The sequence below is a fragment of the Cinclus cinclus genome, chromosome 6 (genome assembly GCF_963662255.1).
Source record: "Cinclus cinclus chromosome 6, bCinCin1.1, whole genome shotgun sequence".
NCBI lineage: Eukaryota > Metazoa > Chordata > Aves > Passeriformes > Cinclidae > Cinclus > Cinclus cinclus.
Window position 1 is genome coordinate 10,765,522 of NC_085051.1, and position 24,405 is coordinate 10,789,926.

Consider the following 24,405-nt stretch of genomic DNA (forward strand, 5'->3'; position numbering starts at 1 on the left):
AAGATGCTGTTCTCTGACTTCTCCCTCTCAGAAAAGACACCCTAAAAACAAGAATTGCTATTACAGTAGTCTGACCAAATTTTTTTTAGATTACAGGTAATTCAAGCTATTATCTCTAAGAGGTTGTAACACCACATAGAGGAGCTGGCATCATGTGAGGCCAGATCACTGACTGACATCAAAAGGGACCAAAAGTGTTTTCAGTCTTTTTTCTCCAGGCAGAGCCAACTGCATTAGTAATGACTTCCTTTCAAAAGCTCAGTGGCATCAGGTCTCAGAGGGGACAACCGAAGTGACAATTTTGCATCTTGTAAAAGACCAAATAGTTTAAAACATCAGTGCCAACCCTTTTATGATCAGCTCCAGTTAGCTTGAGAAGTGAAACTTCTGACATGGGTTTTGTTTGTTTACTTTCCAGTAAACTTTCAAGCTGGAAATTCCTCTCTTGAATCCTGAGGTTCACTGATTCTGACGCCTTGCTGGCCTGGAGTATAAATACTGAAGTGTTTTGTTAGTTTTTTTTTCTTTTTTTTTTTCCTTGCTAGTTGGTTAACCCCCCCAAAAAAAAACAATTAATGTTTCTCAGCATTATTTACAGAGATTTTCACATCTATAAACATAAATACCATGGTGATGTTCTGCATTTTCTCAGAGAAGCCTGAAGATTCTTTTAGATTCTTTTAGATTCCTTCTGCCTAAACTATGTGAATCAATGAAATAGCAGATGGAATAAAGAAGCAATAATTGACTGATGAAATTTTTCCATACCAACTAGAATGTGTTTTCTATTAGAATATTCTTGGTCTTGAAACAGACATGCAACCTGTGAAACCCTCCAGTCCTTCAAAGATTTGTGGAAAGAGACCACTATCAGAGTGGAGGAAGTCACTAATGGATTTAATGTATCAGCAACACAAATACCAGCTCTCCAAATGCTGTCTTACCCAGAGTTTCTGCAGATCTGGACAGTCACTTATGTGAATATTGATTACAATTTATTTTAAAATACTTTTTGTTCTTATTTCCTTTGAGAAGTGACAACAACCTCTAGCAACTATGAAGTTAAATTTCCTGTTCCACTGTGCCTGTTCCACTGGCACTGAACTAGGTAAGATTACACTCAAGGGTTTAGAGGGTCTAGGAAACTTTGATAAGAAGAGAGAAAGGATCTCTGAAGTATCCAAAATGTAGCTGCCAGAAGGTAAAAACGCCTGCCCAGGTGTGTTGGAGTTTTTTCTTGTATTCTATCTGATGTTTCTGTAGCAGTTTATGATACAACTTGGGCAGGAAGAAACTTGTTATAAATAAAATCTATCTTCCATAACTTGGCTTCTATGGCTTTGCAACTTTTATGAACACAATATGGAAAAAACTATTAGAAGGGAGCACTCTGCACCCAGGGTTCACTTCAGTCAATGAACTGGAGTGTAACTGTTCTTGGCACCTTTCCTTGCCCTGGCTGCTCACGCTGTGCTGCTGCTCACGGTTCACAGTGCAAAGCAATTGTCAGTCTCTTTCATGTGTACTCTTAAAGAAAGTACCTTTCCTGGGAGTGACCCTCCTGGCAATGCATCATCTGGAGATGCAGTTGTGAGTTAAACAGGCCAAGTATAATGTTGGGTGGTCCCAGGTAGGAGGATGAATAATTTCCTTCCATAATACAATCTAGCTTTGTACAAGTTCTTCCTCAGCCTGTCAGCTGGTGTGATAGACCTGTTGCTACCAAACTTCATGAAAACTGAAACAGAGAAACACAGCCTAGAGTACTGAAAAACGATGAGGGTGGTATGAAGATTCACTGAATGTAGTTATTGTTTTACTCCACTTTCAAGGCAGACAGCTTTAGTCCTTATTTGTTTCTATGTAGGTATACACAGGAAAAGTTATTTAATTATCTTTTTAAATGACCACATAAACTGTACTATATTTCTAATCAAACATTCTTACTGCACAAAATTGATTTGGCTTAATTGTTTTTGTAATTTACTTAGAAAGTGCTTTAACAATTTAATTTAAGACTCCTGTCTGAAGGTATCCAAATTCTAATTTCAATTAATCTATAAACTGTGTGTGTTTGGGCTCATCTTCCAGAGTGCTCTCCTGCTGACACACATCTTCATCCTTGTACTTTTTCTCTTTGTTACACTGCTATCATGGTTCTATATCTGTTTAGTGAGTATATTTACCTTATGGTTGCTGGGAGTGAGATGAATGGGGAGCTGACTAAGAATGCATTTATTACTTAAGAAAGTCAGAGCCAAGGAAGAGAAGGACAAGTGTAGAGAACTCCAGAAAGCTTTCACCAAGCTAACTGATGATGGAAATACCCATTGGCAGGGATAGTTTTGAAACATTACTTGTGTATGTATGTTTCTGCTTCTCTAGGTACTTTCACTCCTTACAGGAGTAAGAATCTGAGATTGTGCTGAGATTTTCTAGTGCAGCTTCTGACCTGCCTCCTTTAATCAGAGCAAGCTTTAAATGGAAATTACTGATTCCTCTTTTTCATAGGCTTTTCTACCAGTTATTTAGGAAACAACCATGACACACCTGTTATTTACTAATGGAACCAGATGAAGTATCAGGATGTGAAGCCAGCACCCTATAGCAGTGCTCTCAGCTAACTCTCTGAGAGCTGCTGCATTCAATAAATGAGTCAATAAAGTATACATTATGGATAAAACACTGAGTGAAATTCATCCCTGATAAAACTGACCTTAAGTCAGTGGTTATGTCCTCCAAATTACTGATTCCTCTTTTTCATAGGCTTTTCTACCAGTTATTTAGGAAACAACCATGACACACCTGTTATTTACTAATGGAACCAGATGAAGTATCAGGATGTGAAGCCAGCACCCTATAGCAGTGCTCTCAGCTAACTCTCTGAGAGCTGCTGCATTCAATAAATGAGTCAATAAAGTATACATTATGGATAAAACACTGAGTGAAATTCATCCCTGATAAAACTGACCTTAAGTCAGTGGTTATGTCCTTCACTGTCTGTTTAGGGCCTAAACAAAGTTCCATTGCTAAAAACACAATACTAGGAATTTGTAGAAGGAATTAAAGCTTTTGGTTAACTCAAGAGTGGAGTTTATGTCTCTTCAATACTTCAGTCCCAGGAGGCTCAGCTCTTACACTTAACCCAGAAATTACCTGTAGAATTTACCCTGTATAAACTTTTGTAAATTCAAGCCAACAGCATCTCAGTCTAGGGATTCAGCTATTCACATGTGAAACAAATGTGTCGGTGGGCAGAGGAGTTAACTCAGATTCACTGAATGTGGGACTTCTCCTTCAGACACACAGCATGTAAATGCTAAACCTGAAAGCCTTTCAAAATTAGTATAATTTCAGAAAATTATTTATGTTAACCAGAATAACTACCTAGGATGAAATTATGCTTATTTATACTGTTTCCACTTAAAAAAAAATAAACCACCACCACCAACAAACAAAACCCAGCAAAGCACAAAGTAAACAAACACCCTAAACTTCAACAAATTATCAGAAAAAAACCCAGAGACAAACCTTTTTACCAACAGAGACACTTCCTTTTTACCAAGGAAAAAATCACTCCAGTTGGAGATTCTTCTGCTTGCAGGTATTTTACAATAAGCACACATACAACTGAACTCACCCATACCTCCAAATTCACCTTGCAGCCCTTCTTGATATCATTCCCCAACCAGAATTCAGCAACTCCCATACATCCATGTGAGGCTGCAAAGCCAAACAAGCTCAAAAACTTGCAAAAGAACTAGGTTTTCAGAATCTTTTCTTTTCAGACCTTCCATTTTTACTCAAAATTTCACAAAAGAGAATCTAGAGAAATGGGACCATGCTATTCAAGTATATCTCTGATGCATTTTTTACCTTTTGTTAATGATTATCACTTTCCTGTTCATTAAACTTGTGAAGTTGGCTAACAGGAAATAATTCTATGGTGGTGAAATAGCTTGTATTGCCTCAGAGAATTAATTATTTTCAATCCACAGAACACATTTAACATTTTCATAGAATCATGGAATACTTTAAAGCTCATCTAGTCCTACCTCCCTGCAATGAACAGGGACACCTTCAACTAAATCAGGTTACTCAGGGCCTTGTCCAACCTGACCTTGAGTGTTTCCAGGGATGGGGCATCCACCACCTTTCTGGGCAACCCGTGCCACTGTTTCACATCAAATTGTAAAGAAATCCTTCCTTACATCTAACCTGAACCCACGCTCTTTTAGTTTAAAACCATTGTCCTTTTTCATATTGCTACAGGCTCTGTATCTGTCCCTATCTTTCTTAAAAGTGCTCTTCAAGTGCTGAAAATCCACATTAAACCCTCCCCAAAGTCTTCTCTTCTCTAGGATGAACAATCTCAACTCTCTCAGCCTTTTCTCATAGGAGAGGTGCTCCAGCCCTCTGATCACTTTTGTGGCCCTCCTCTGGACCAGCGTTTCTATATGACATGAAATCATGCCACATGAAGCCAGAAATACCTACCAGTTAATGGAAATTTCAGAGTCAGATCCAGATTTTTTTTTTTTTTTTTTTTTTTGTAAACATGTGACAGTCTTCCAATGTTTGTCCTGATTTAGGTCATGTTCTGGTAGTGGCTTTGGTTCTCTTCTCCCATCTGTCTTCCCAAAACGCCTTCTTTATGCAATTTCTTTAAAAACAAAAGAGATTTCACCAAAATAAGGAAAACATTACAACTACACTTGAGCAGCTTCACTTGCTTTAAATGGATAAGGAAGCAAAGAATGACAATATAAAATTAATCTACAGAAATGCATCTACAGAAAAACAATTTTAACATACTCTAAGTAGACTGGATTTAATAAACGGAACCATTGATCAAACAATGGAAATCCTGTTTATTGTAATCTAATGGTTTAACATTCTTGAACCTATTTAAAAATACAAGTTTGTAATAACATACTCATACATAGAAATAATAATCTCTTTCTAAATTAAAAGGTTGTGAACTTTTCAAATGGGTAACACAGAAGGACTTCACTGCCTTCCAAAGGTTAACCTGGATTTATAACTAATTGCCTGATTTCCCTGTGTTTCTGTTTCCTCTTAGAGGGAAAGTCGATTTTCCTCATCCTTTTTCTAGCTCAAGTGGAACTTTGATCCCTAAATATCAGAAAACATGGTCTTTACACAAATCTAACAGAGAATTGATGCTCTCTTTTTTCATTAATAGAAATCATATTAAAGGCAACCACTGAAAACTGTTATGCCTGAATATTACCTTAAACTGTAAGAAGCCATTCTGTGTTTCTATCCATGGAAAAATAAGGCAAACAGCAAGGAATAACACTTTATATCCAACAAAAGCCCTCTGCTACAAGCAGATAAATGTATATAAATGTTCTGTGCTGTATTCCTACTGTTTCTTCACACACAAACCATGACACAGCATCTTTTGCACTGAAAAACAGAATACAAAATTGGTTAGGTAAGATCATGTGCAGCATTTCAAGTAATAGTAAGTTCCCATCCATGCTTCTGAGGTCATCAATAATACATGTTTTTAAAGGATTAATGCAATGCAGCTATAGGACATTTGGATGCACTTCCAACTCAACTAACTGTACTTTGTGTTCAGCTGCAGTAGATGTTCCTGAATATGCTAAGGATTTCATATAGAAGATGACTGCCACAAAACCACTTAAGCAGGCAGATTACAATGGAATCAAGCCAATACATCCTAAAACTGATACAAGGATTATTACTTCTTAAACACTGTACAATTAAACCACAGAACTCACTAAAATGTGCTACTGGAGGGCCTAAAAGCTGCCAAAATTAGATATTAGCATAGAAAATAGAAATTCTAATAGCTATAAAAATTACAAATTATGAACATGCTTTAAGGTAACTCAAACATGAGCTGGCAGTGGTTCGGAGAAAGAAGAGCTCTTCTCCTGGCAAATAATGAAAACTATAAATTTGAAATCTTTCCTACTTTATTGTAAAGCCGGTGCTAACCAATGCCAGAAACAGAAAATTGCAGCACAGCACACTCACTCCGCTGAGCTAAGGACCATGAACAAATCTGTCATTTTAGAAGACTAGAGAATGTGAAAATGTTGCAGCTTATATATTTCACTGAACCAGACCTGATGAGAAGACAGTCACTGCTGGGTTTATTTTTTGGTTGGTTTGTTGTCCTAAACCACTCTGGGAATACATATGCAATCTTCCTCTTTGCAAGCTATGATGATTATGCATTAGTACAATTATATCGGCTAAAAATATTCCCTGTTCTAAACAGGCCTGTGAAAGCAAAGCAAGCTGTGCTGCTATGGGCACTGCCTCGCTTCCCTCATGGCCTCTACAAACATTCCCTGGTGAAATCTCACTATCTCTGACACTTGACTATTCCAGGCAGTTTTCACTGGCTAACTCTCAAGTCACACCCCAGGTATCTTTCCAGATTTCAGAGGGAGAACCACCCTAAGAGTCCTGTGCAGTTGTAACTGCCAGACGTATTGTTCCACTTGAGAAACCCAGCAAGTCTTCTGAGTCTTAAATTGGGAATCAGGAGGTGGATTTTTAAATATATTTTTTTAGCGTGTCTGGTTTTGAGCAGCTGGTGAGTTAAAGTATTGGATGCAGCATTTCAGAAGACAATGGAAAGAAAGCAAAATAATTTATCAAATGGAAGACTCAGTGGAATCTACTGCAATGGATTTCCCAAAGGAAGGGAAAAGAGAAGGGACCTCCCAGGTGGCTTAAACTGCACCACTGTTTGGAAGGATTGGAATGCTCTTGCCTCAGTGAGTGTTAAATCAGTGTCACTCAAAGTGACCTCTACAGATACACAGTTTAACACCAATACTTTGGAAATCAAAATCCTGTATAGAACAACCACAAATCATTCTGCAATGCTTTAACACCATCCACGCCATATTGTAAAATTTAGGCACATACCCAATGTATTATTAGTGCATTTCTCCAAGAGACAATGCAAACAACTCTTATAAAAGTGAATCTGCACAGTATGAATGGATTTGCTCTTAAGAACATTCTGCTTCAGTAGAAGTGCCAAAATAATGTTTAAATTAAAAATATAGGTGTGTTTTTCAGTTTGGGTTTTGCTTTTTTTTCTTTTTCTCTTTCTTTTTTTTTCTAAAGGGTAGGTCTTCTTGAGAGAGGCTTCTACCACAGGAAAAACTAAATTAGTACATTTTACATTTGGTTAAACGTGTGTGCCAGCTACTTCATTTATCAGGTGGGTCACTATGGTTTTGGAGAAAAATAAGGCTCCCCTGAAAAGGCACAGGCTGAAAAACTGTTGGGAAAATTAGAAGGTGCAAAGGGTGATTATGTTGGAAAAACTAACATGGAATAAACTCGGGTGTGAATTGCCAGTGCAGTAATTCTCTACACGGGTGCTTTGGCTCACATTATCTGCATGTCCACAGTGCATTAATGGAGCACTCTGAATAAAGCCAGCCCGGCCAGCCCCACATCCAGCACGGGATGAGATGCAGGATGCACTGGGGTGGTGCAGTGCCACACTACCCCAGCCACCCTGTCCCCAGCACTGTCTGGAACCCCTACCCAGCAGGGGCCAGCCTTGGAATCACTGCAAGGCAACATATTACACCGGGTAAGTTGTGGCGATTCCAGCTCAGCAACAGGAAGAGAAAGCTCCCAGTCCTGGAAGCTCCTTTCCCACATTTTGTGGGCTGCTTTCACAGGAGCCTGCCCAGGTTCTGCTCTCTCCCACACGTGCAGCAAAGGGCATCTCTCTTCCCCTCAGCCAGATGCTGCATCTGTGCAGTAACTCCTGCTCCTGTGCCGCACAGCCTGCAGCACACAGGGCTCCTCAGGACACTTGACAGACATCCCTTCTCAAAATAACCAGTGGCACTGCACTCAGGCTGGAATTATGTATCGATTCTGCAAGTTCAGACTCGCAGGAACAAATCCAGAACTACCACTATGCCAACTGGAAACCACCTGATTTGAATTAAAGCATCACTTGTGTCCAGTGCAAGTGGAAGAGAAAAAGGGGAAAAATACTAAGGGGAGGTAGAATTTGGACAAATCACAAAGGGGACTTGATGGATGCAAGGTGGTACTACCACAAAATTGCTTTTTGGATTTTTGGTTGTTTTGCTTGTTTGGTTGGTTGGTTTTGTTTGTTAGGGGGACAGGGGCTGTGGGTTTTTATTGTTGGTAAAGTCAAGGGCACAGACTGAAAAAAAGATTCTTTAGGTAATTTTTTTATCAAATAGTCAAAACAAACATTTTGGCTGCTACATTCTCAGACATTAATAATGGTGTCTTCCATGGCAAGTAGCGAAGGAATTTAAGGAACAGGTGAGATGTATAAAATAGAAGGCATTTCACAATTTTTTTTTTTTTTGTCCTCTGCACTATGGTTCACTGCCTTCATCAATTGTACTTGTGCAGCAGGTCTCTGAGCTGACAAAGTGTGGCACATGTGAAGGGATGCTATGAGCAGCCAAGCACAGAAACTTCTTTGGTTCCCACCTGCTAAAGTCAGTGTGAACTATGGAACACCATATATCCTGCTGAATCCTTCAGCATTCAATCCTAAAAAACAACCACAGCTCTAAGAAAGCATCGCTGTTCTCTTATTGACCAAATGTTGGGGGATTTTCTGTTGTTATGGAAATAAGTATTTATAGCATGCTTTAAAAAACACAATGAAAGGTGACACTTTGTCACTATGCACCTACTATGTTTTTCAGGTTTTCCAATCTGTCCTCTTCCCTTCCTGCCCTTCCTCCCTAAATATATATAAATTCTTAGTTTGCATTTACAGTCTAACAGTATTGGAATGCTTATGCTGGAAAGACTGAATGAGAATATTCTGCCATTGGATCCAAAACAAAATCCCTGCTTTCACTTCTGTTTTTAAGATTTGCAAGTATTTTTTTATTATTTTTACTCTGAAAATGTTCAATAATCTTCATCAGTTTTAACACTGGTTTAAATTTAGTTGACTTTGCTGTTTCCTCTGTGCCCATTGTTGCCTCCTGTCAAGATGGACTCCACGGATTTCAGTGGCTTTCTACACAGTTTTGTTCTTGCAGATTTACTAGTGAAGTCTAAGCTCTTGCAGTAGTGTGGTTATTGTTACATGTGGGAAAAGGCCATTATATAAAAATTCTGGTATAACAAGTACCTGTCACAGTTGTGTCACCTTTATTCAACACATATGAGCTCAAAACTTACTTTCAGGTAGTTTGTTTGAAATTTTCCATAACACAATCCAGTGAGTAAATTGTGTTTAATGCTTACAGGTATGATATGGGGAAACCTACCTTGAAGAAGCTTCATCCCAGATGAGATGCAACATAAGAACTCCTGCATGGCAGCCCCCTTTGGGCCTTACATAACCCTTGGGACGTGGTGGCACGCTGTGTTTAAAGTATTAGGAATGAGGTTGTCTTTGGAAAGAAACTGGAAGTTCTGCAGGATCATGTGTTTGGACTTGCCATCTGCACGGTTCGGGAGTTACTCCATGGATCACTTTCTCCCAGTCATCTGAACCGTGAGTCACACAAACCGAAAGCTGAAGGCGGATGTGTGAACAAAGCAGATGTGGGTGTTTGTGGGGCTTCTCCTCACCTTTCCAGAGCCCTTGTTTTGTACCCTGCCCCATCCAGGGCAACTACATTTAGACCTTTCGGAATCCACGGTGGCAGCCGCTTTAGCCACGACCTGCGATGGAAGCCGGGCTGTTAAAGGATAAAACCCCTCACGGGTGTCTCTGGAAGTCTCCACGACTCAAACTTCACCTACAGCTGGAAGCCTGGCCATCTTTGTTTTGTTTAACTGAGCAGGAACACTCCACTAGCTGAGTGCTTACCACGACAAACACAAACGTTTCTCCCGAGCCCTGGATGTCCCAGGGGTGCCTGTAGCCCCGGGCAGGCCGGTTCACGGCCGAAAGCACATGCAGAGAAATAGTTTCCAAACCCCAAAAGCAAACCTGAAACTGGATCCCTACAGACAGGCTCCTGGAGCTCATATAGCAAACATCCTCCTTCGGCTCTGACTGCAAGCCCAGGGCTACCGTCCGTTATCGGCTCATTTTTTTACCTCAGCCAAATCTGAAATGTGGGCTGACGGAGGGAGCTTAAAAGAAATTTATCAAATACAATTTTAAAAACGGCAAACAAACAAAAATTTTACGAACATATATGATAGCACATATACATTAAAATACCCGTCTGTGAACGCGCCTGCAGCTCGCACAGCAGGCCCCCGGCACTGCAACTCTGTGAGGGCTGCAGCTCGGCAGCGAACAGCACGGGGACGCGACGGCCGAACGGCCGCCATAGAGCGGCTACGCCACTTGCGCAGGCCCCAATGCCCTGCGCGGCGGCGCCGGCAACCCCTGGCGTAGCAGTGTTCGTGAATACCGGTGCTGCACTGCGGCGGAGGCACGGCGCAACCAAACCTCCTCCCTCCACCGCCCACCCCGGCCCTGGCACCGCCCCCTTCCTCGGTTGTGATTGGCAGGACGGGTGGAGCGGTCGGCGGCGATTGGCGGGTGCCGGCGGGAGGTGGGGTAGGTTGCGTGAAGGGTGATAAAGTTAGTGGGGCTGCCGGCGAGCGCCCGAGACGCGGCGGCGGCGGTCGGCGCTCTATGGAGGTGGCGGGGGGAGGCATCGGGCCGGTGCTGCTGCTGCTGCTGTGGTGACTCGGAGACTCGCCCTGTCCCTGCGCGCTCCCCCCTTCCCCTCCCCAGCCCCGGTCCCCGGCTCCCTTCCCCTCCCCCCCCTTCTCTTGCCTTTTCCCCTGCCCTTGGTAGCCGCCGGGACCCGGGGAAGCTGACAAGGCCTTAGGGAAGGTGAGAAATGCGGGAGTGGCGGGAGAAGCGCGGGTCTGGGGTCGGGAGTGAGCGGGTACTGCTGCAGCTTAAAATGGCGGCTGCCCGGAGTGGCCGCCATTTTCTTGTCAGTTGCCTGTCTGTTTCTCCCGCACAAAATGGCGGCCCGGGCCGGCGGCCGCTCTCGCTGCCGGCTTTGAGAGCCCCGCCGCCGCTGAGCGAAGGGGTGGAGGAGCTCGGCAGTCCCCGCCGGGCGCGGAGGGGAGGCTGAGTAGTGGCGTTTCAGGTTAGAGCGAGGGAGACGGGATTGGGTAGTGACTGTCCGCACGGGCCATTAGTTGCCTCGGCTCGGCTGCAGGATGGTGATCTGGCCGCGGTCTGCGGGCACCCGCAGTGCCCACCCCAGGTGTGCTTTGGAGGGCATAGCCGCGGTACACATAGCGGGCTGCGGTCCGAGGATCCCCACTGCTGGTGGGGAGGTGACGAGAGGATTTTCTAATTACTTTTTTTTTTTTTTTTTTTAAACTATTGTTCATTGCCTTCCCTTCGCGGGAGGGGAGAGCGAGCCGCCGAAACGCCGCGTCAGGCGGCATCAGCCTCGCCTACGTTTCCTGTTTGGGGGCTCGGGCGCCGCTGTGCGGGGCGATCCCGCCTGCTTCCCCCTCGTGCCTCGCGGAGTGGCGGCCGTGGTGCGGGGGAGCGGGTCCCGCCCGGCGCCCCGGCGGAGAACAAAGAGCCGGGCGGGCTCGGGCAGCGGGCGGCGCCCGGCGGGCGGGGCGGGGATGGGGAGGGTTGGGGTGGGCGGCGGCGGCGCCGCGCGGCTCCTGCGGGGGGCGCCCTCCGCGGCCGAGCCTTTTGTTCGCCGCCGCCATGTTTGCAGCCGCTCCTCGTGCCCGCGCCGGGCGGGCGGGGGAATCTCGTCGCGCTCGGCTCCGGGAGGGCCCCGAGCGCATCCGGGACGCTTTCAGGCTTCTCTCCCTCTCCCCCAGGCCTTTCTGTCTCCGTGCTCGCCTTTCTGCTACGTGAGCAATGCAGTGAGGTTCTTGCTGCAAGCTGAAGGTTGGGGTAGTAGGCGGACGGTACCTATTTTCATTGTTTGGTAGCTTAGTGTGCAATTTAGACGCAGAATACACGCCTTTTACAGTATCAAGCGTGCGTTTTGTTGTCTGGTGCTTTTCACTTCAGAACTTGGCTGCTTTGTCGTGCTATTATAGATCGTAGTTTCTAAATCACGTCAATAAAGGACTCACTGTGCTGTGTAATCGGAAGAAAGTACTTCTGTTCTTCTCTGAGAGTACTCTTGGCTTTTGGGTAAATTTGGGGTTTTTGCTCAGTCCATGATTCCGTTGTCTCTTTCTCCTTACCCTCGCTGGAAAACACAGCTATAATAAAGAAATCGGAATTTCCGTGACTGTCCCGAGTATTGCATGAATGAAAGCTTTATTTTTTTTGTAAAGTTCGGTGTTGGAGGGTTCTCGTTCACTAACAAACATTTGTACTTTTTAAAACGAGATGCTATGGCTGATAGTAAACAAGTATAATATGAATGCTTGGTTTGTCTTTCTAGGTTTTGTTTTTCCCTACCCCGTCAATTTAATTTTATTCTTTTGAAGATTCTTCGTTGTCAAGCCGCCAAAGTGGAGAGTGCGATTGCAGAAGGGGGTGCTTCTCGTTTCAGGTACCTTTTGTTTGTTTGAGTAGTTAGCAATGGAAAACCTCATTTGAGATCTTAAATTTATGTGATGTGTATACCAAAACTGAGATGCTTGGGCTTACCCAGTATTCTATGGTTGTTTTTTACAGTGCTTCTTCAGGCGGAGGAGGTGGTAGGGGTGCACCTCAGCACTATCCCAAGACTGCCAGCAACAGGTATGTCATCTTGCTCTTTGATTTGCACTGTTTCAAAGTCAGAGCGTGCTTGATAGTGAATATGGAACTGAAAATAGGCTAGCTTTAAAGTTATACCTAGGCAGTTAAAGACCCTTAAATGCTTTCCAGTCTGCCCTTCAAAGTATACCTCATGGCTGATAGAAGGTGCGTGGATTTGTTTATGTATTTAATGTAAAAGGTGTGGAGAACTTTCGGGTGCCAGAGGTTGATGTTGACAGAGTACTTTCTGTGCAGCAGATATTGCAGTGTTTGTAGGGGCAATTGTGTGCTCTTAACAAAGCAAGTAATGGAATTGGTTTGAGTAAGGGAACACTGAAAGGTTAAAAGGGCAGTTCTTTAAACCACTTGTTACTGTTTTAATAACCATGTTCTTCAAAATTCTGCAGCGAGTTCCTGGGGAAAACCCCAGGGCAAAACGCTCAGAAATGGATTCCTTCACGAAGCACTAGACGAGATGACGACTCCGCAAACGACAAAGAACGACATGATGCAATCTTCAGGAAAGTAAGAGGGTAAGTTCTTCACAAAGTTACTTCTTTCCTTGCTGTTTTTATGAACAGTGTGTACCTAAGAAATGGGCTGCAAGAAAGGAGGATGTGGGCCTTGAGTTTGGGGAGGTGTGTCCTTTAGCAAGGAGCCAACCTGATAATCTAGCAGGGAAAGCACTTAAAGTACTTCTTGTAAACAGTAAGTGTTTTCAATGGTACTTCAGTCTGAAGAGCTCAAAAAAACCCAAAAACAGTTGAATGGAAAATTGCACTTTAAAATTCTTAATGGACTTAAAAAGTAAAAAAATCAGTTGAGTCTAAAGTGACTTCTAGCATGCTTACAATATCTGTATGTTGTGTTTTTGGTTTTTGTTCCTCTATAGCATACTAAATAAGCTTACTCCTGAAAAGTTTGACAAGCTATGCCTTGAGCTCCTCAATGTGGGTGTAGAATCTAAGCTCATCCTAAAAGGGGTCATACTGCTGGTAAGCTGGTTGCATTTAATTTAACTACAGTTTTCTTGCATGCTAAAAGCAGGGGGTTGGTTGGTTTTGATGGTATACAGAAGTAGCATGAATAATGCTTTTGTGTATTTGGATTATCAAGCACGCACCCTGCCCCTGCTTGCTGTGTAAAAAAGGATCTACTGTGGAGGAAGTAGGTTTAATGCTGTAAGTTTCTAATTCAGAAGTCTCCATGGTCACTAAATGTAATTGGGGTTCTATGATGATTTTTTAAAATAATCTAAGATGCTAGTTCAGCTGTCTTATTTGCTTGGCCTCCCCTTCTTTCTCTTCCTGAGGAGGAAGCCTCTTAGTTTTGGAAAGGCTACCACTGGTGACCTCTTGGGACACTGATGTAACTGTTACATCACTTTTTGACATGAGATCAGATTGGTGATACTAACTTAGGTGTTGGGATAATAAATTTGGGTCTTGTTGGCCAAAGGTTATACAGGCTGTTCAGTAGCACGCAATGGCTTTTGTCCTTTGCTTCAGCGTTAAGACCAGTGTTGGACTGTACTGTTTTTGTTTGATTTAGCAGAAGACAGGATGTTCTAGATGAGAGTGGTTATAATGCATTGTGTCTTGTAACTGACTTTCCAAATAACACTTGCACCCTACTGCCGGCTGCTGCCTCACTCAACCTGAATCTCTCTAGATCGTAGACAAAGCCCTTGAAGAGCCCAAGTATAGCTCGCTGTACGCTCAACTATGTCTGCGACTGGCAGAAGATGCACCCAACTTTGATGGCCCATCAGCAGAGAGTCATCCAGGACAGAAGCAAAGCACAGTGAGTGCATCTCTCAGTCTGGAATGGTAAATTTTGCATGCATTTGTAGCTGACCTGATTAGCTTAATCGTCTTCTTTGTTCTCTTTGTAGACATTCAGACGCCTCCTAATATCTAAACTTCAAGATGAATTTGAAAACCGAACCAGAAATGTTGATAGTAAGTTTTAAGACTACTTTAATACAGGATCTATTTGTCATCTTTTCCCACAGCCATGTAAAACAGGCTTCTTTGTTTTCCAGTCTATGATAAGCATGATGGTCCCCTCCTCCCTGAGGAGGAGGAACAGAGAGCCATTGCCAAGATCAAGATGCTGGGGAACATCAAATTCATTGGAGAACTTGGCAAGCTTGATCTTATTCATGAATCTATCCTTCATAAGTGCATCAAAACAGTGAGTATTCATACTAGGTGGGGGCTAGGAGCAAAAACAGAACTTAAAAACGAAAACAAAAAAATCTTGAAATGTTGGTGATGCTTTGGGAGTCTTGGAGCAGGCTCATAAAATGCCACAGAAATGTTGCCTGATGATTAACCGTCGCTTTACTATTATCTTTTGGCATGATTAAGAAGTAAAATCAGCTTTTTTCAAAGTCATAGGCATTGTCTCCAAGGGAAAATGCAGTTTGGCCAAGGCAGAAATGTGTGCCATAGGTGCTTCAAAGTACACCAGCTTAAGAATTGTCAGTTCTTAAAATGAATTCTGTCCGTTTGCCTTCAGAAGAAAACAGTGTTTTTGTATGTGTCAGTGTACAAAGCTTGTTGCTTATTATAAGTGGTCATTTATAAAAATTCTAAATCCTAAATTTCCCCTTTAAATTTTCAGCTTTTGGAAAAGAAGAAGAGAGTTCAACTCAAAGATATGGGGGAGGATTTGGAGTGCCTCTGTCAGATAATGAGGACAGTGGGACCTAGATTAGATCATGCAAAAGCCAAGGTATGTGCCTCTGTAGTGCAGTCATTAACGTAATTAAATTATGTGGCTAAGAATTTTGATTGCCTGAATCTTCTGTGTTCGGTATTCATACATACAAAACAGGTTTAATTTTTCAGAGAAAAGAGTGGTAGCTATGGCACCTAGACCAATTCTGTTGATAGAAAAAGCCAATCTTTAAAACAGTTTTAAACATTTCACCAGGATGTAGTTAGGGTCATCAGGAAATCATGTAAGTGAGACTGATTTTTCTAAACACTGCTTGCAAAGATATGCTGAGGAACTATTTTTAGCACAGTTAGGTGATTGGAGAGATGAGAATTTGGAATGTAAGCTTGAACAGAATTTTGGCTGTGTTGCTTATCTCTGATTGATGTGTCTTGATGCATTAGATCTTTAAACTGTCATCAGGGAGCTAGAGATGGCAGAAAAGGGCAGCTTGTTGCATTATTTTGTCTTGAATGCCTTGTGAAAACGTCACTGATAGAATTACCCCAATTTATAACTTTTGTTTCCCCAGTCCTTAATGGATCAGTACTTTGCCCGTATGCGCTCCTTGATGTCAAGTAAGGAATTGCCAGCAAGGATTCGTTTCCTGCTGCAGGTATGATGATAAAATGGCTTCCTGCTGCTTTTTTCTTGTAAAATTGTCTTGAAACCTTTCTTAAATAACCTTTTTCTGTTCCAAGGATACTGTGGAGTTGAGAGAACACAACTGGGTTCCTCGCAAAGCTTTTCTTGACAATGGACCAAAGACTATCAATCAAATCCGTCAAGATGCAGTAAAAGTGAGTGTTCCATGTAAGGTCCAGAGCCTGGCTTGGTGGTGCTGTACCTTTGGGAGTAGTTCTCACAGTGTGACAGTTGACTTGAGGGTTAAAACCAGATGGACTTCAGTAGCTGGGGGCTAAAAACTTGGATTTCTTGAGGCTGCTGTTTGAAACTGACCAGAGTTATAATTCCTGTTTCAAAGGATCTGGGAGTTTTTATTCCTGCTCCTATGTCTCAAGGGATGCGAAGCGACTTCTTTCTGGAGGGACCCTTTATGCCACCCAGGATGAAACTTGACAGGGACCCACTCGGAGGGCTTGCTGATATGTTTGGACAAATGCCAGGTACAGTGGCACTGCAGGGGTGATGGGATGGCTGTGGCTCTGCTGTGTTGGGTAAGAACTAAAACTGTCATGGGTCTCCTTGCTAATCCAGGTAGCGGAATTGGTACTGGTCCAGGGGTTATTCAGGATAGATTCTCACCCACCATGGGACGCCATCGTTCAAACCAACTCTTCAATGGCCATGGGGGTCACCTCATGCCTTCTGCTCAATCCCAGTTTGGAGACCTAGGCAAATCTTTTCTGAAAAGTCAGGTAAGGGAGATGTTCACACAGTGATTTCAGCTTGTTTAGAAGCACTTCCTGAGATGCGTATGTTATGGATTGTAGTCTGTTTATGTTGAAAGACCTATTCAGATTTGATTCTGATAACTGATGCTCAGCTGATACAAAAATTCTAAACCACTTTTTAAATTGTACAAAAGATGAAAGAAGTACATACACTTCTTGGTTTTTTTGTTTTTGTTTTTGTTTTTTTTTTTTTAACTGCAAGAAAAGGTGCATGTGGCTTTGGTGGGTCAGAACGGTGTGTTTTATTTAAAAGATAGCCCTGTTTTTAGGGATAGATGCTTACTCTCCCACCACCCCTGCTCCTTCTTTCTCCCTTCCTGGCAAATAGAATCTTTGTTCCTCTGGTCCTTCTGGTACTACTTACCATATGATGTACACCACTCCATCATCTGCACTTCTTTCTCTATATCTCCCTTTCTGAAATAGGGGCAAAGCCAACTCTACCATACCCAGAATCAGGGACTCTTATCCCAGCAACAAGGACAGTCGAAGGATATGCCACCTCGGTTTTCTAAGAAAGGACAGCTTAATGCAGATGAGGTACATGACATGCCTACATTATTTACAGCCTATTCTAAATATTGCCCAATGATTATAGCAAGACGCGTTATTATGAGGACTAATGCTGGAACTCTTTCTCCTCCTCCTCATTCTCCTCCTTTGTCCCTTCCTCTTTCACCTTGTGTTCCCCCCCCCCCCCCCCCCACTTCCCTTAGGGTATCCAGCGTCCTATGAGCAAGACTGAGATATGAGGGCAATTTTTTGGGGTGTCCCTTCCTTCCCACACACTTCCAAAAACACTACTCTGACATCAGTTCCCATGCATCCTATTGATAACAGTACATTTAATTAAAACTTCAGAAAATCCTGAACTTTAGAAACCCTGAAGTGCTGGACCAGGTTAATTTTTTTGTTTTCTTTTGTTTAGAACTGGCTAATAGGCAAAATTTCAAATGCAGAGTAAACTGCATTGTGATTTTGAGTGTTAACCAGACTTGTATCCCGATTTCTGAGCAATTTGGTAGCTTTATCTTGGCTGTAAAATACATCAGCAAACATGCTTATTATCTTGGGTCTCTAACATACTGCATCTAAAAGGAGCATTTCTAGATTTTTATACCAGTTGAATTAAATGCCAGTAACTTGCTTTTGGGGGAGTTTCTGAACACATGTGGCTTCATCTGTACTTGAGTGTTAATTTTGTAGAAATGGAGTCATGCTTCAGTGAGATCAGTTGGAGTGAGTCCGTGGCTGTGTATTGTTGGTCAGAATACTTTATAAACAGTTGAGTTTTTCTTCGACTTACTGTTTACAGATTAGCCTGAGACCTGCTCAGTCTTTTCTAATGAATAAAAACCAAGTGCCAAAGCTTCAGCCCCAGATAACTATGATTCCTCCCAGTGCTCAACCACCACGCACTCAGACACCGCCTTTGGGACAGGTAAATAGAAAAAATGGCTGTATGTTGTTGGCTATACTTTCCTGTTCATACTTGGGAAAACTTAATTTTTAATGTGGGAAGGGAGGGGGAGAGGTCTTTGCACAGAGCAGGGAAAGACTTGGAAAAGAACATCTGAAACCTGAGTTCCATCTGCTTTTTTACATGTTGTATTGTAAAACTTGATACAAGTAAAGGTAGATGTGCTGCAAAGAAATAAATTCTGGTCTCTTTCAGCCACCTCAACTTGGTCTTAAAACAAATCCACCACTTATACAAGAGAAGCCTGCAAAGACCACCAAGAAACCACCTCCTTCTAAGGAAGAGCTGCTTAAACAAACTGTAAGTTAGTGTGCAGTAGTGGGTCTTAGAGCTTTGGATGTACTCCTCAAAAAGAATGTTCAACTGTACTTCTTTCTTCTCCAGGAGGCTGTTGTGACTGAGTATCTGAACAATGGAAATGCTAATGATGCTGTCAATACTGTGAGAGAAATGAGAGCTCCGAAACACTTCATTCCTGAGATGCTGAGCAAAGTAATCCTTCAATCCCTAGACAGATCAGATGAGGACAAAGAGAAAGCAAGTACTTTGATTAGCTTGCTCAAGCAGGAGGGAATAGCCACCAGTGACAACTTTATGCAGGTACTGTAGTCTGATAATCTTGCAGTCTTTGTTTTTTGTCTCTTTATGGTGTGTAGCTGCTGGAAAGGCAGTGTGCAAATATTTTTTAAGTCTTGTTAATGTGGGGAGGTAAAAATAGTAAGTGAACCTATGAGGGGCATAAGAAGTAATGAAAAGACATGTAGTATTTGGGCAGTTGGAATCTGGGATCCTCTTTGCAAGTGATTACAGAAGATATTCTATGAGTATTATGTTGCACAGGAACAGAATCAAGGATTTCATCCTGTGTGTACTGTTTCTTAGGCATTCCTGAATGTATTGGACCAGTGCCCCAAACTGGAGGTGGACATCCCATTGGTGAAATCCTACTTAGCACAGTTTGCAGCCCGTGCCATTATTTCAGACCTGGTGAGCATTTCTGAATTGGCTCAACCACTGGAAAGTGGCACCCATTTCCCTCTCTTCCTGCTCTGTCTTCAGCAGTTAGCTAAGTTACAAGACCGTGAATGGCTAACAGAATTGTTCCAACAAAGCAAAGTGAACATGCAGAAAATGTTACCAGGTAAGAGTTGCCACAGAGCTCTTCTGTCACCTGATCCTAAGATGATCCTAGAGATGTTGTTCTAGTTTATGCCGGAGTAGAATAACGTGCAGGGCTATCTTGGTGGAATTACAGCTGTCATAATTGTTAAGAGTGATGTTTCTTAAGGGGTGGCTGGAGCCATGACCCTTCACTTAGAACTCTTGGGAAGCACTAACACATGTCTTTATTTCCTTGTCAGAGATCGACCAGAACAAGGACCGCATGCTGGAGATCTTGGAAGGGAAGGGACTTAGCTTCTTGTTCCCGCTTCTGAAACTGGAGAAGGAACTGCTAAAGCAAATCAAATCGGATCCATCCCCTCAAGCCATCTATAAGTGGATTAAAGATAACATTTCACCCAAGCTTCATGTAGATAAGGGATTTGTGAATATATTGATGACCAGGTGAATTGCTGTTTTGATGTATTCTAGGTACTTGCATGGTTAAGCTAGCAGTAAGGCACTCTCTGTAGAGGCTCAAATGTAGCTCTGCAGAAATCTGAGATGCGATACATGGGGAGACGGATTGTTCTCAGTGAACCTTATCTAGTAAAATCCCATTGTATTTGAGAATAAAAGCAAGTCTCCAGGCTTGCATCAGTGTGAAGGGAGGGGTTTTCTTTGGGAGGAAGTCCAGGCCAATGTGTTTTTTCTAAAATATAGAGCTGTAACAAAGGCAAAACAAGGATTTTTGTAGTGCACTGTGACCCACAAAAAAGTCATGTGCTTGCTCCTAACTGCAGGATGGCTGTAGCGATAACTGTGTCAAGTGCTTTGATCTTAGTTTGCAGGACTTAGCTTGGCTTTTTTTCTGTCCAGTTTCTTGCAGTATATTTCTAGTGAAGTAAACCCACCCAGTGATGAATCGGATTCTTCATCTGCTCCATCTAAAGAGCAGCTTGAACAAGAAAAACAGCTGCTTCTTTCCTTCAAGCCAGTGATGCAGAAGTTCCTCCATGACCATGTTGATCTGCAAGTGAGTGCTTTATATGCACTCCAGGTGCACTGCTACAACAATAATTTTCCAAAAGGTAAGTGCATTGAGGTCTTACCTGAACTGGCTTGTCCCTGCTTCTGTTTACATTGAGTAAGCTGTTAAGAAGATTATCAGGCTAACAAAGTTTGAATTTACTTCCATAGGCATGTTACTGCGTTTCTTTGTTCATTTCTATGACATGGAGATCATTGAAGAAGAAGCCTTCTTGGCGTGGAAAGAAGACATTACTCAAGAGTTTCCAGGGAAAGGCAAAGCTTTATTCCAGGTAAATCTGCTATTGTTAGAATATAATTTTGGGTTTTTGTTATTTCTGTTGCTCTGGAGTGTCTGAGAAAGCTTTTATTTTTTTTGTAGTGTCTAAGACTTGTAAAGATCTAGAAAGTTCATGGAATATTTCACTAGGAAGGAGTTAAAAGCAAGATGAGCTAAATCTCTTCTCTTTGCTGGAGGCCTGTGTGTGGTGCAGGTGTGGCTGAACAAGGGTTAAGATGAGTTTGGGGAGGAAGATGAGTGTTCTGCAGAAGTAGCTAATGGGGAAACAATTCCTGCTCCCTTAAACCAATTTTGTGTAACTGCAGGTAAACCAGTGGTTAACCTGGCTGGAAACAGCTGAAGAAGAAGAATCTGAAGAAGAAGCTGACTAAAGAACCAGCCAAAGCCTTAAATTGTGCAAACATACTGTTGCTATGATGTAACTGCATTTGACCTAACCACTGCGAAAATTCATTCCGCTGTAATGTTTCACAATATTTAAAGCAGAAGTATGTCAGTAGGATGTTCTCTGCGAAAGGTTTTTGTAGTATGTCTTAATAGTCTACAATAAAAATATTTTAGAGTATCTTCAATGTTTAGATAACAGTGTATTAGCAGCATGCAATAATTACATCCTAAGTTCTCGAGCAGAAGCAGTCTGTTGCAAGGGTCTTCTTTGCTGCCAGTTACCATAGGCTGTTTTTAAGTTAGAAACTGAATAGCAACACTGAATACTGTAGAAATGCACTTTGCTCAGTGTAATACTTGAGTTGTTGCAATATTTGATTATCCATTTGGTTGTTACAGAGAATCCTTAACTGTAATCGATGGTTGTTGCCGTAATAGTATATTTGCCTGTATTTCTACCTCTAGTAATGGGCTTCATGTGCTAGGTTTTAATATCCTTGAGCCTGGGCAAGTGCACAAGTCTTTTTTAAAAAGGAACAGTTTACTTGCACAAAAACTGATCGGCTGAAGAGATGGTTTAATGCCCTTTGGAAGAGGTTTTTGTGGGTGTGAAACATGCCATGGTGAGAAATTTGAATTGGTCCCTCTTACAGTACTGAAATTAAGTCTACTTAATTTATCAAGACATGTTCATGCCCTGATTTTATATACTTGTATCTATCAATAAACATTGTGATACTTGACTTGTTTCTGAATGTCTCCCAGTAGAAAAGCTTTGGCTGATGACTTCTTCACTTAAGAAAGGAAACATCAGTGGGAGTTGTCTTAGGTTGCAGCCATCCTGAAATTATTTTTACTCTCCTTGTCTGGATACGCAGATGAATTCTAAATAAGGTCACAGACAAGATGAGACACTACTACAGATGTGTTGTGACAGGAGGAAAATGATGGAATTCTGCTGAAGAAATGGTAGGGGTTTGCCTTGTGGTCCAATGTATGCTTTATCAGTGAGTATGTGCTTTTGACTTGGTAATGCTTTGAGCTTCCCCCAGGCCACATGCATGTTTCTGAATCAAGTGGCATTGTCTGTTAGCTGCCTGTTTACCAAATCAGATTGGCAGAAAATCCCTACAAAAGAGTTTTGAATGATGTTGCATTGTACAGGCTTGAAATGTCATCTATTAAATACTCAAAAGTACCTTACTTCCTAGAACCTTGTCCCCAGTGAATTTTTTTGTCCTCGTTGATACTTGAGAAAGGTGTATTTGTAGTGCCCAAAAGGGTAGTGGCTCCTGGACTGGAGCTTTGTTTGCCAGTGGTGTGAGTGCTGTAGCCTGTAAACTGTTAATGCATCACAGAAGGTGCAGAAGTGGAGCCCAAGAAAAGGACTAGAGCTGATAATTAGGCTTGCTTTGAGGAAAGGGAGGGAGAGTTGGAGTTGGCCTGGAGCATCTTGTAATGCTGTGGCTGGAAAAGCAGGTCAGTTTGCTTTGGAGGGCTCCCTGGCTCCAGTCACAGCTCTGACCTCCTGAGTGAGCCATGATCTGTCAGGGAGTTCTGCTGCTGCCTTGGGAACTTCTGTACAGTGTGGAGCCCAGGAAATGCAGGTACTGTGCTGTACCAGCCAAATGGCATGAAAGGTATTGAGCTTGAGTGCTAGCAGAATGCCATGGTACCATCTCAGAAATTGGGTGCATTCAGTACTTTAGGGGAGAGCAGGATACTGGTGTGGGGTGCGGTTAAGGGAGACAGGAATGCTCAGCTGCAGTTCAGTGGCTCGAGGTTGAGAGCTGGCTGTGAGCGATGGAGCTGCACCTCGGTAGCAGTGGTGAGTGCTGATATTCTGGGGCTTCCCTGAACATTTAATGGTGTGTTGTTCCTGGGAAGCCCATAGCTCTTCCCTATCTGCAGAGGGATGTAGTCACTGTTAGAACTACAGGGGGGCAGACTTTACTCCTTACTCCATGTGCAGGCTCAGGTGTGTGTGCAATAGGCACTAAGGTTCTGCACTTCAGTGCTCAACAGGATGGGTGAATACAAGTAGTTGTAGGGTTCATTTAGTCCTAGTTCAGAATTCTGTTCAAGAATTGCATTTTTAAATATAATAAGGTGCTGTGAAGTGAAATTTACTATTGTTTCTCTAATAGTGTTGTGTTGCTCCAAGTTTGTCAGTTTATCTTTAAACCTTGCTGTTAACTCCTGGTGGGTTTAGCGGTGTGTGGTGCTGTAATAGTTTTTGTCTCTCGGGTAATCTGTATTGAAGCACTTTGCTCTTGTGCACTGCAGAGGGAAGATGGAGAGGAACTACAAGTCAGGAAAGAGTGGTTTCCAACTCCATTTATACCAGAGGTGAGAGGAAAAGGTAGAAGCATGTGCAAGTCAAAACTTGGGAATAGATACAGAATCTGCAGCTAAGCCTTTCTGCCACATTTTGGAGAAGGCTGAGCTGGCAGCTGCGGGCTCCTTGACATAGTAACTAAGCCTTGTATTCTTGCCCAGTCTAACATGTCCTTACTTCAGCCGTTTATATACCAGTGCATGGAGACTGTGCAGTTTGGGTTGTTGCTAACTGATCACTGACTTAGGAACTCCAGTTGAGAAAACTACAGAAAGAATGAATAAAAATGCAGACTAGAACATAAGCAGTAGAAAATGCCACAAAAAGGTGTAATTAACATCATGTGACTTGGGAAAACCTCATGTGGTGTGAACAGGTCTGGGTTGTTCAAACTGATGTAAAAATGGTGCTTACTGCAGTGTGTGCACATCAAAGTGGCCTCTCCATAGATGAGGACGGGGTAGCACCTTCATGGTCTTTACTGCTGCTTGAAGTTTTTAAGTGCTCAAGTGCAAAATGTGTGGCTAATCTGGAATGGGATGGCTTTGGGTTGGTCTCACTTCTGTGTTCCTGTTGACTGAGTGGCATTGTACTTAATGTAAACAGAGTGCTCAATTCTCCATAGTGAAGTCTCAGTCAAAATTAAACCACTGTAACTGATACATGATAATGGTTTTTATTAATATTATTTTTAAGTGTTGGGTATAATTTTACTGCCAGGACCATTGAGAGAAGCTGCATGTTACACCTCTCCTACCAGTTACAGCAACTCTGATCCTCTGAAATTCACAATTAGGTTGCAGTTCTTATTTAGGAACCCTAACGCTGTCAGGTGTGGGTTTTGAAAAGGACCTGTCTGGTGAATCCTCAGCTGTTGCCTTGTCACTGATCATAGCAGTAGTAGCATCTGTCCAAGCTGCAGTGGTGCTTAGGTATGAA

The 24,405-nt window shown here is 42.5% G+C and overlaps 1 protein-coding gene and 1 non-coding gene across 2 annotated transcripts; both read left to right on the plus strand.

The window, feature by feature from the left end:
* Nucleotides 1-11,692: 11,692 nt before the first annotated feature.
* Nucleotides 11,693-21,871, plus strand: EIF4G2 (eukaryotic translation initiation factor 4 gamma 2). Its single transcript, XM_062495348.1, has 22 exons — nt 11,693-11,844; nt 12,390-12,500; nt 12,626-12,691; nt 13,099-13,224; nt 13,584-13,686; nt 14,363-14,494; nt 14,586-14,652; nt 14,736-14,887; nt 15,320-15,430; nt 15,948-16,031; nt 16,117-16,215; nt 16,401-16,542; nt 16,634-16,794; nt 17,257-17,370; nt 18,146-18,271; nt 18,506-18,610; nt 18,695-18,910; nt 19,193-19,451; nt 19,672-19,876; nt 20,291-20,502; nt 20,612-20,733; nt 21,047-21,871. Exons 1-22 carry the CDS (start codon nt 11,693-11,695, stop codon nt 21,110-21,112), a joined length of 2,931 nt encoding a protein of 976 aa, XP_062351332.1. The 3' UTR covers nt 21,113-21,871.
* Nucleotides 17,412-17,588, plus strand: LOC134045879 (small nucleolar RNA SNORD97). Its single transcript, XR_009933336.1, has one exon. It is a non-coding gene; the product is annotated as a small nucleolar RNA SNORD97 (small nucleolar RNA).
* Nucleotides 21,872-24,405: the final 2,534 nt, after the last annotated feature.

Coding starts and splice junctions, on each gene's coding strand:
- EIF4G2 (XM_062495348.1), top strand. CDS start 11,693: ATGTTTGCAGCCGCTCCTCGTGCCCGCGCCGGGCGGGCGGGGGAATCT. Junction 16,032..16,116: donor GGATTCGTTTCCTGCTGCAG/GTATGATGATAA, acceptor TTCTGTTCCAAG/GATACTGTGGAGTTGAGAGA. Junction 17,371..18,145: donor GACAGCTTAATGCAGATGAG/GTACATGACATG, acceptor TACTGTTTACAG/ATTAGCCTGAGACCTGCTCA.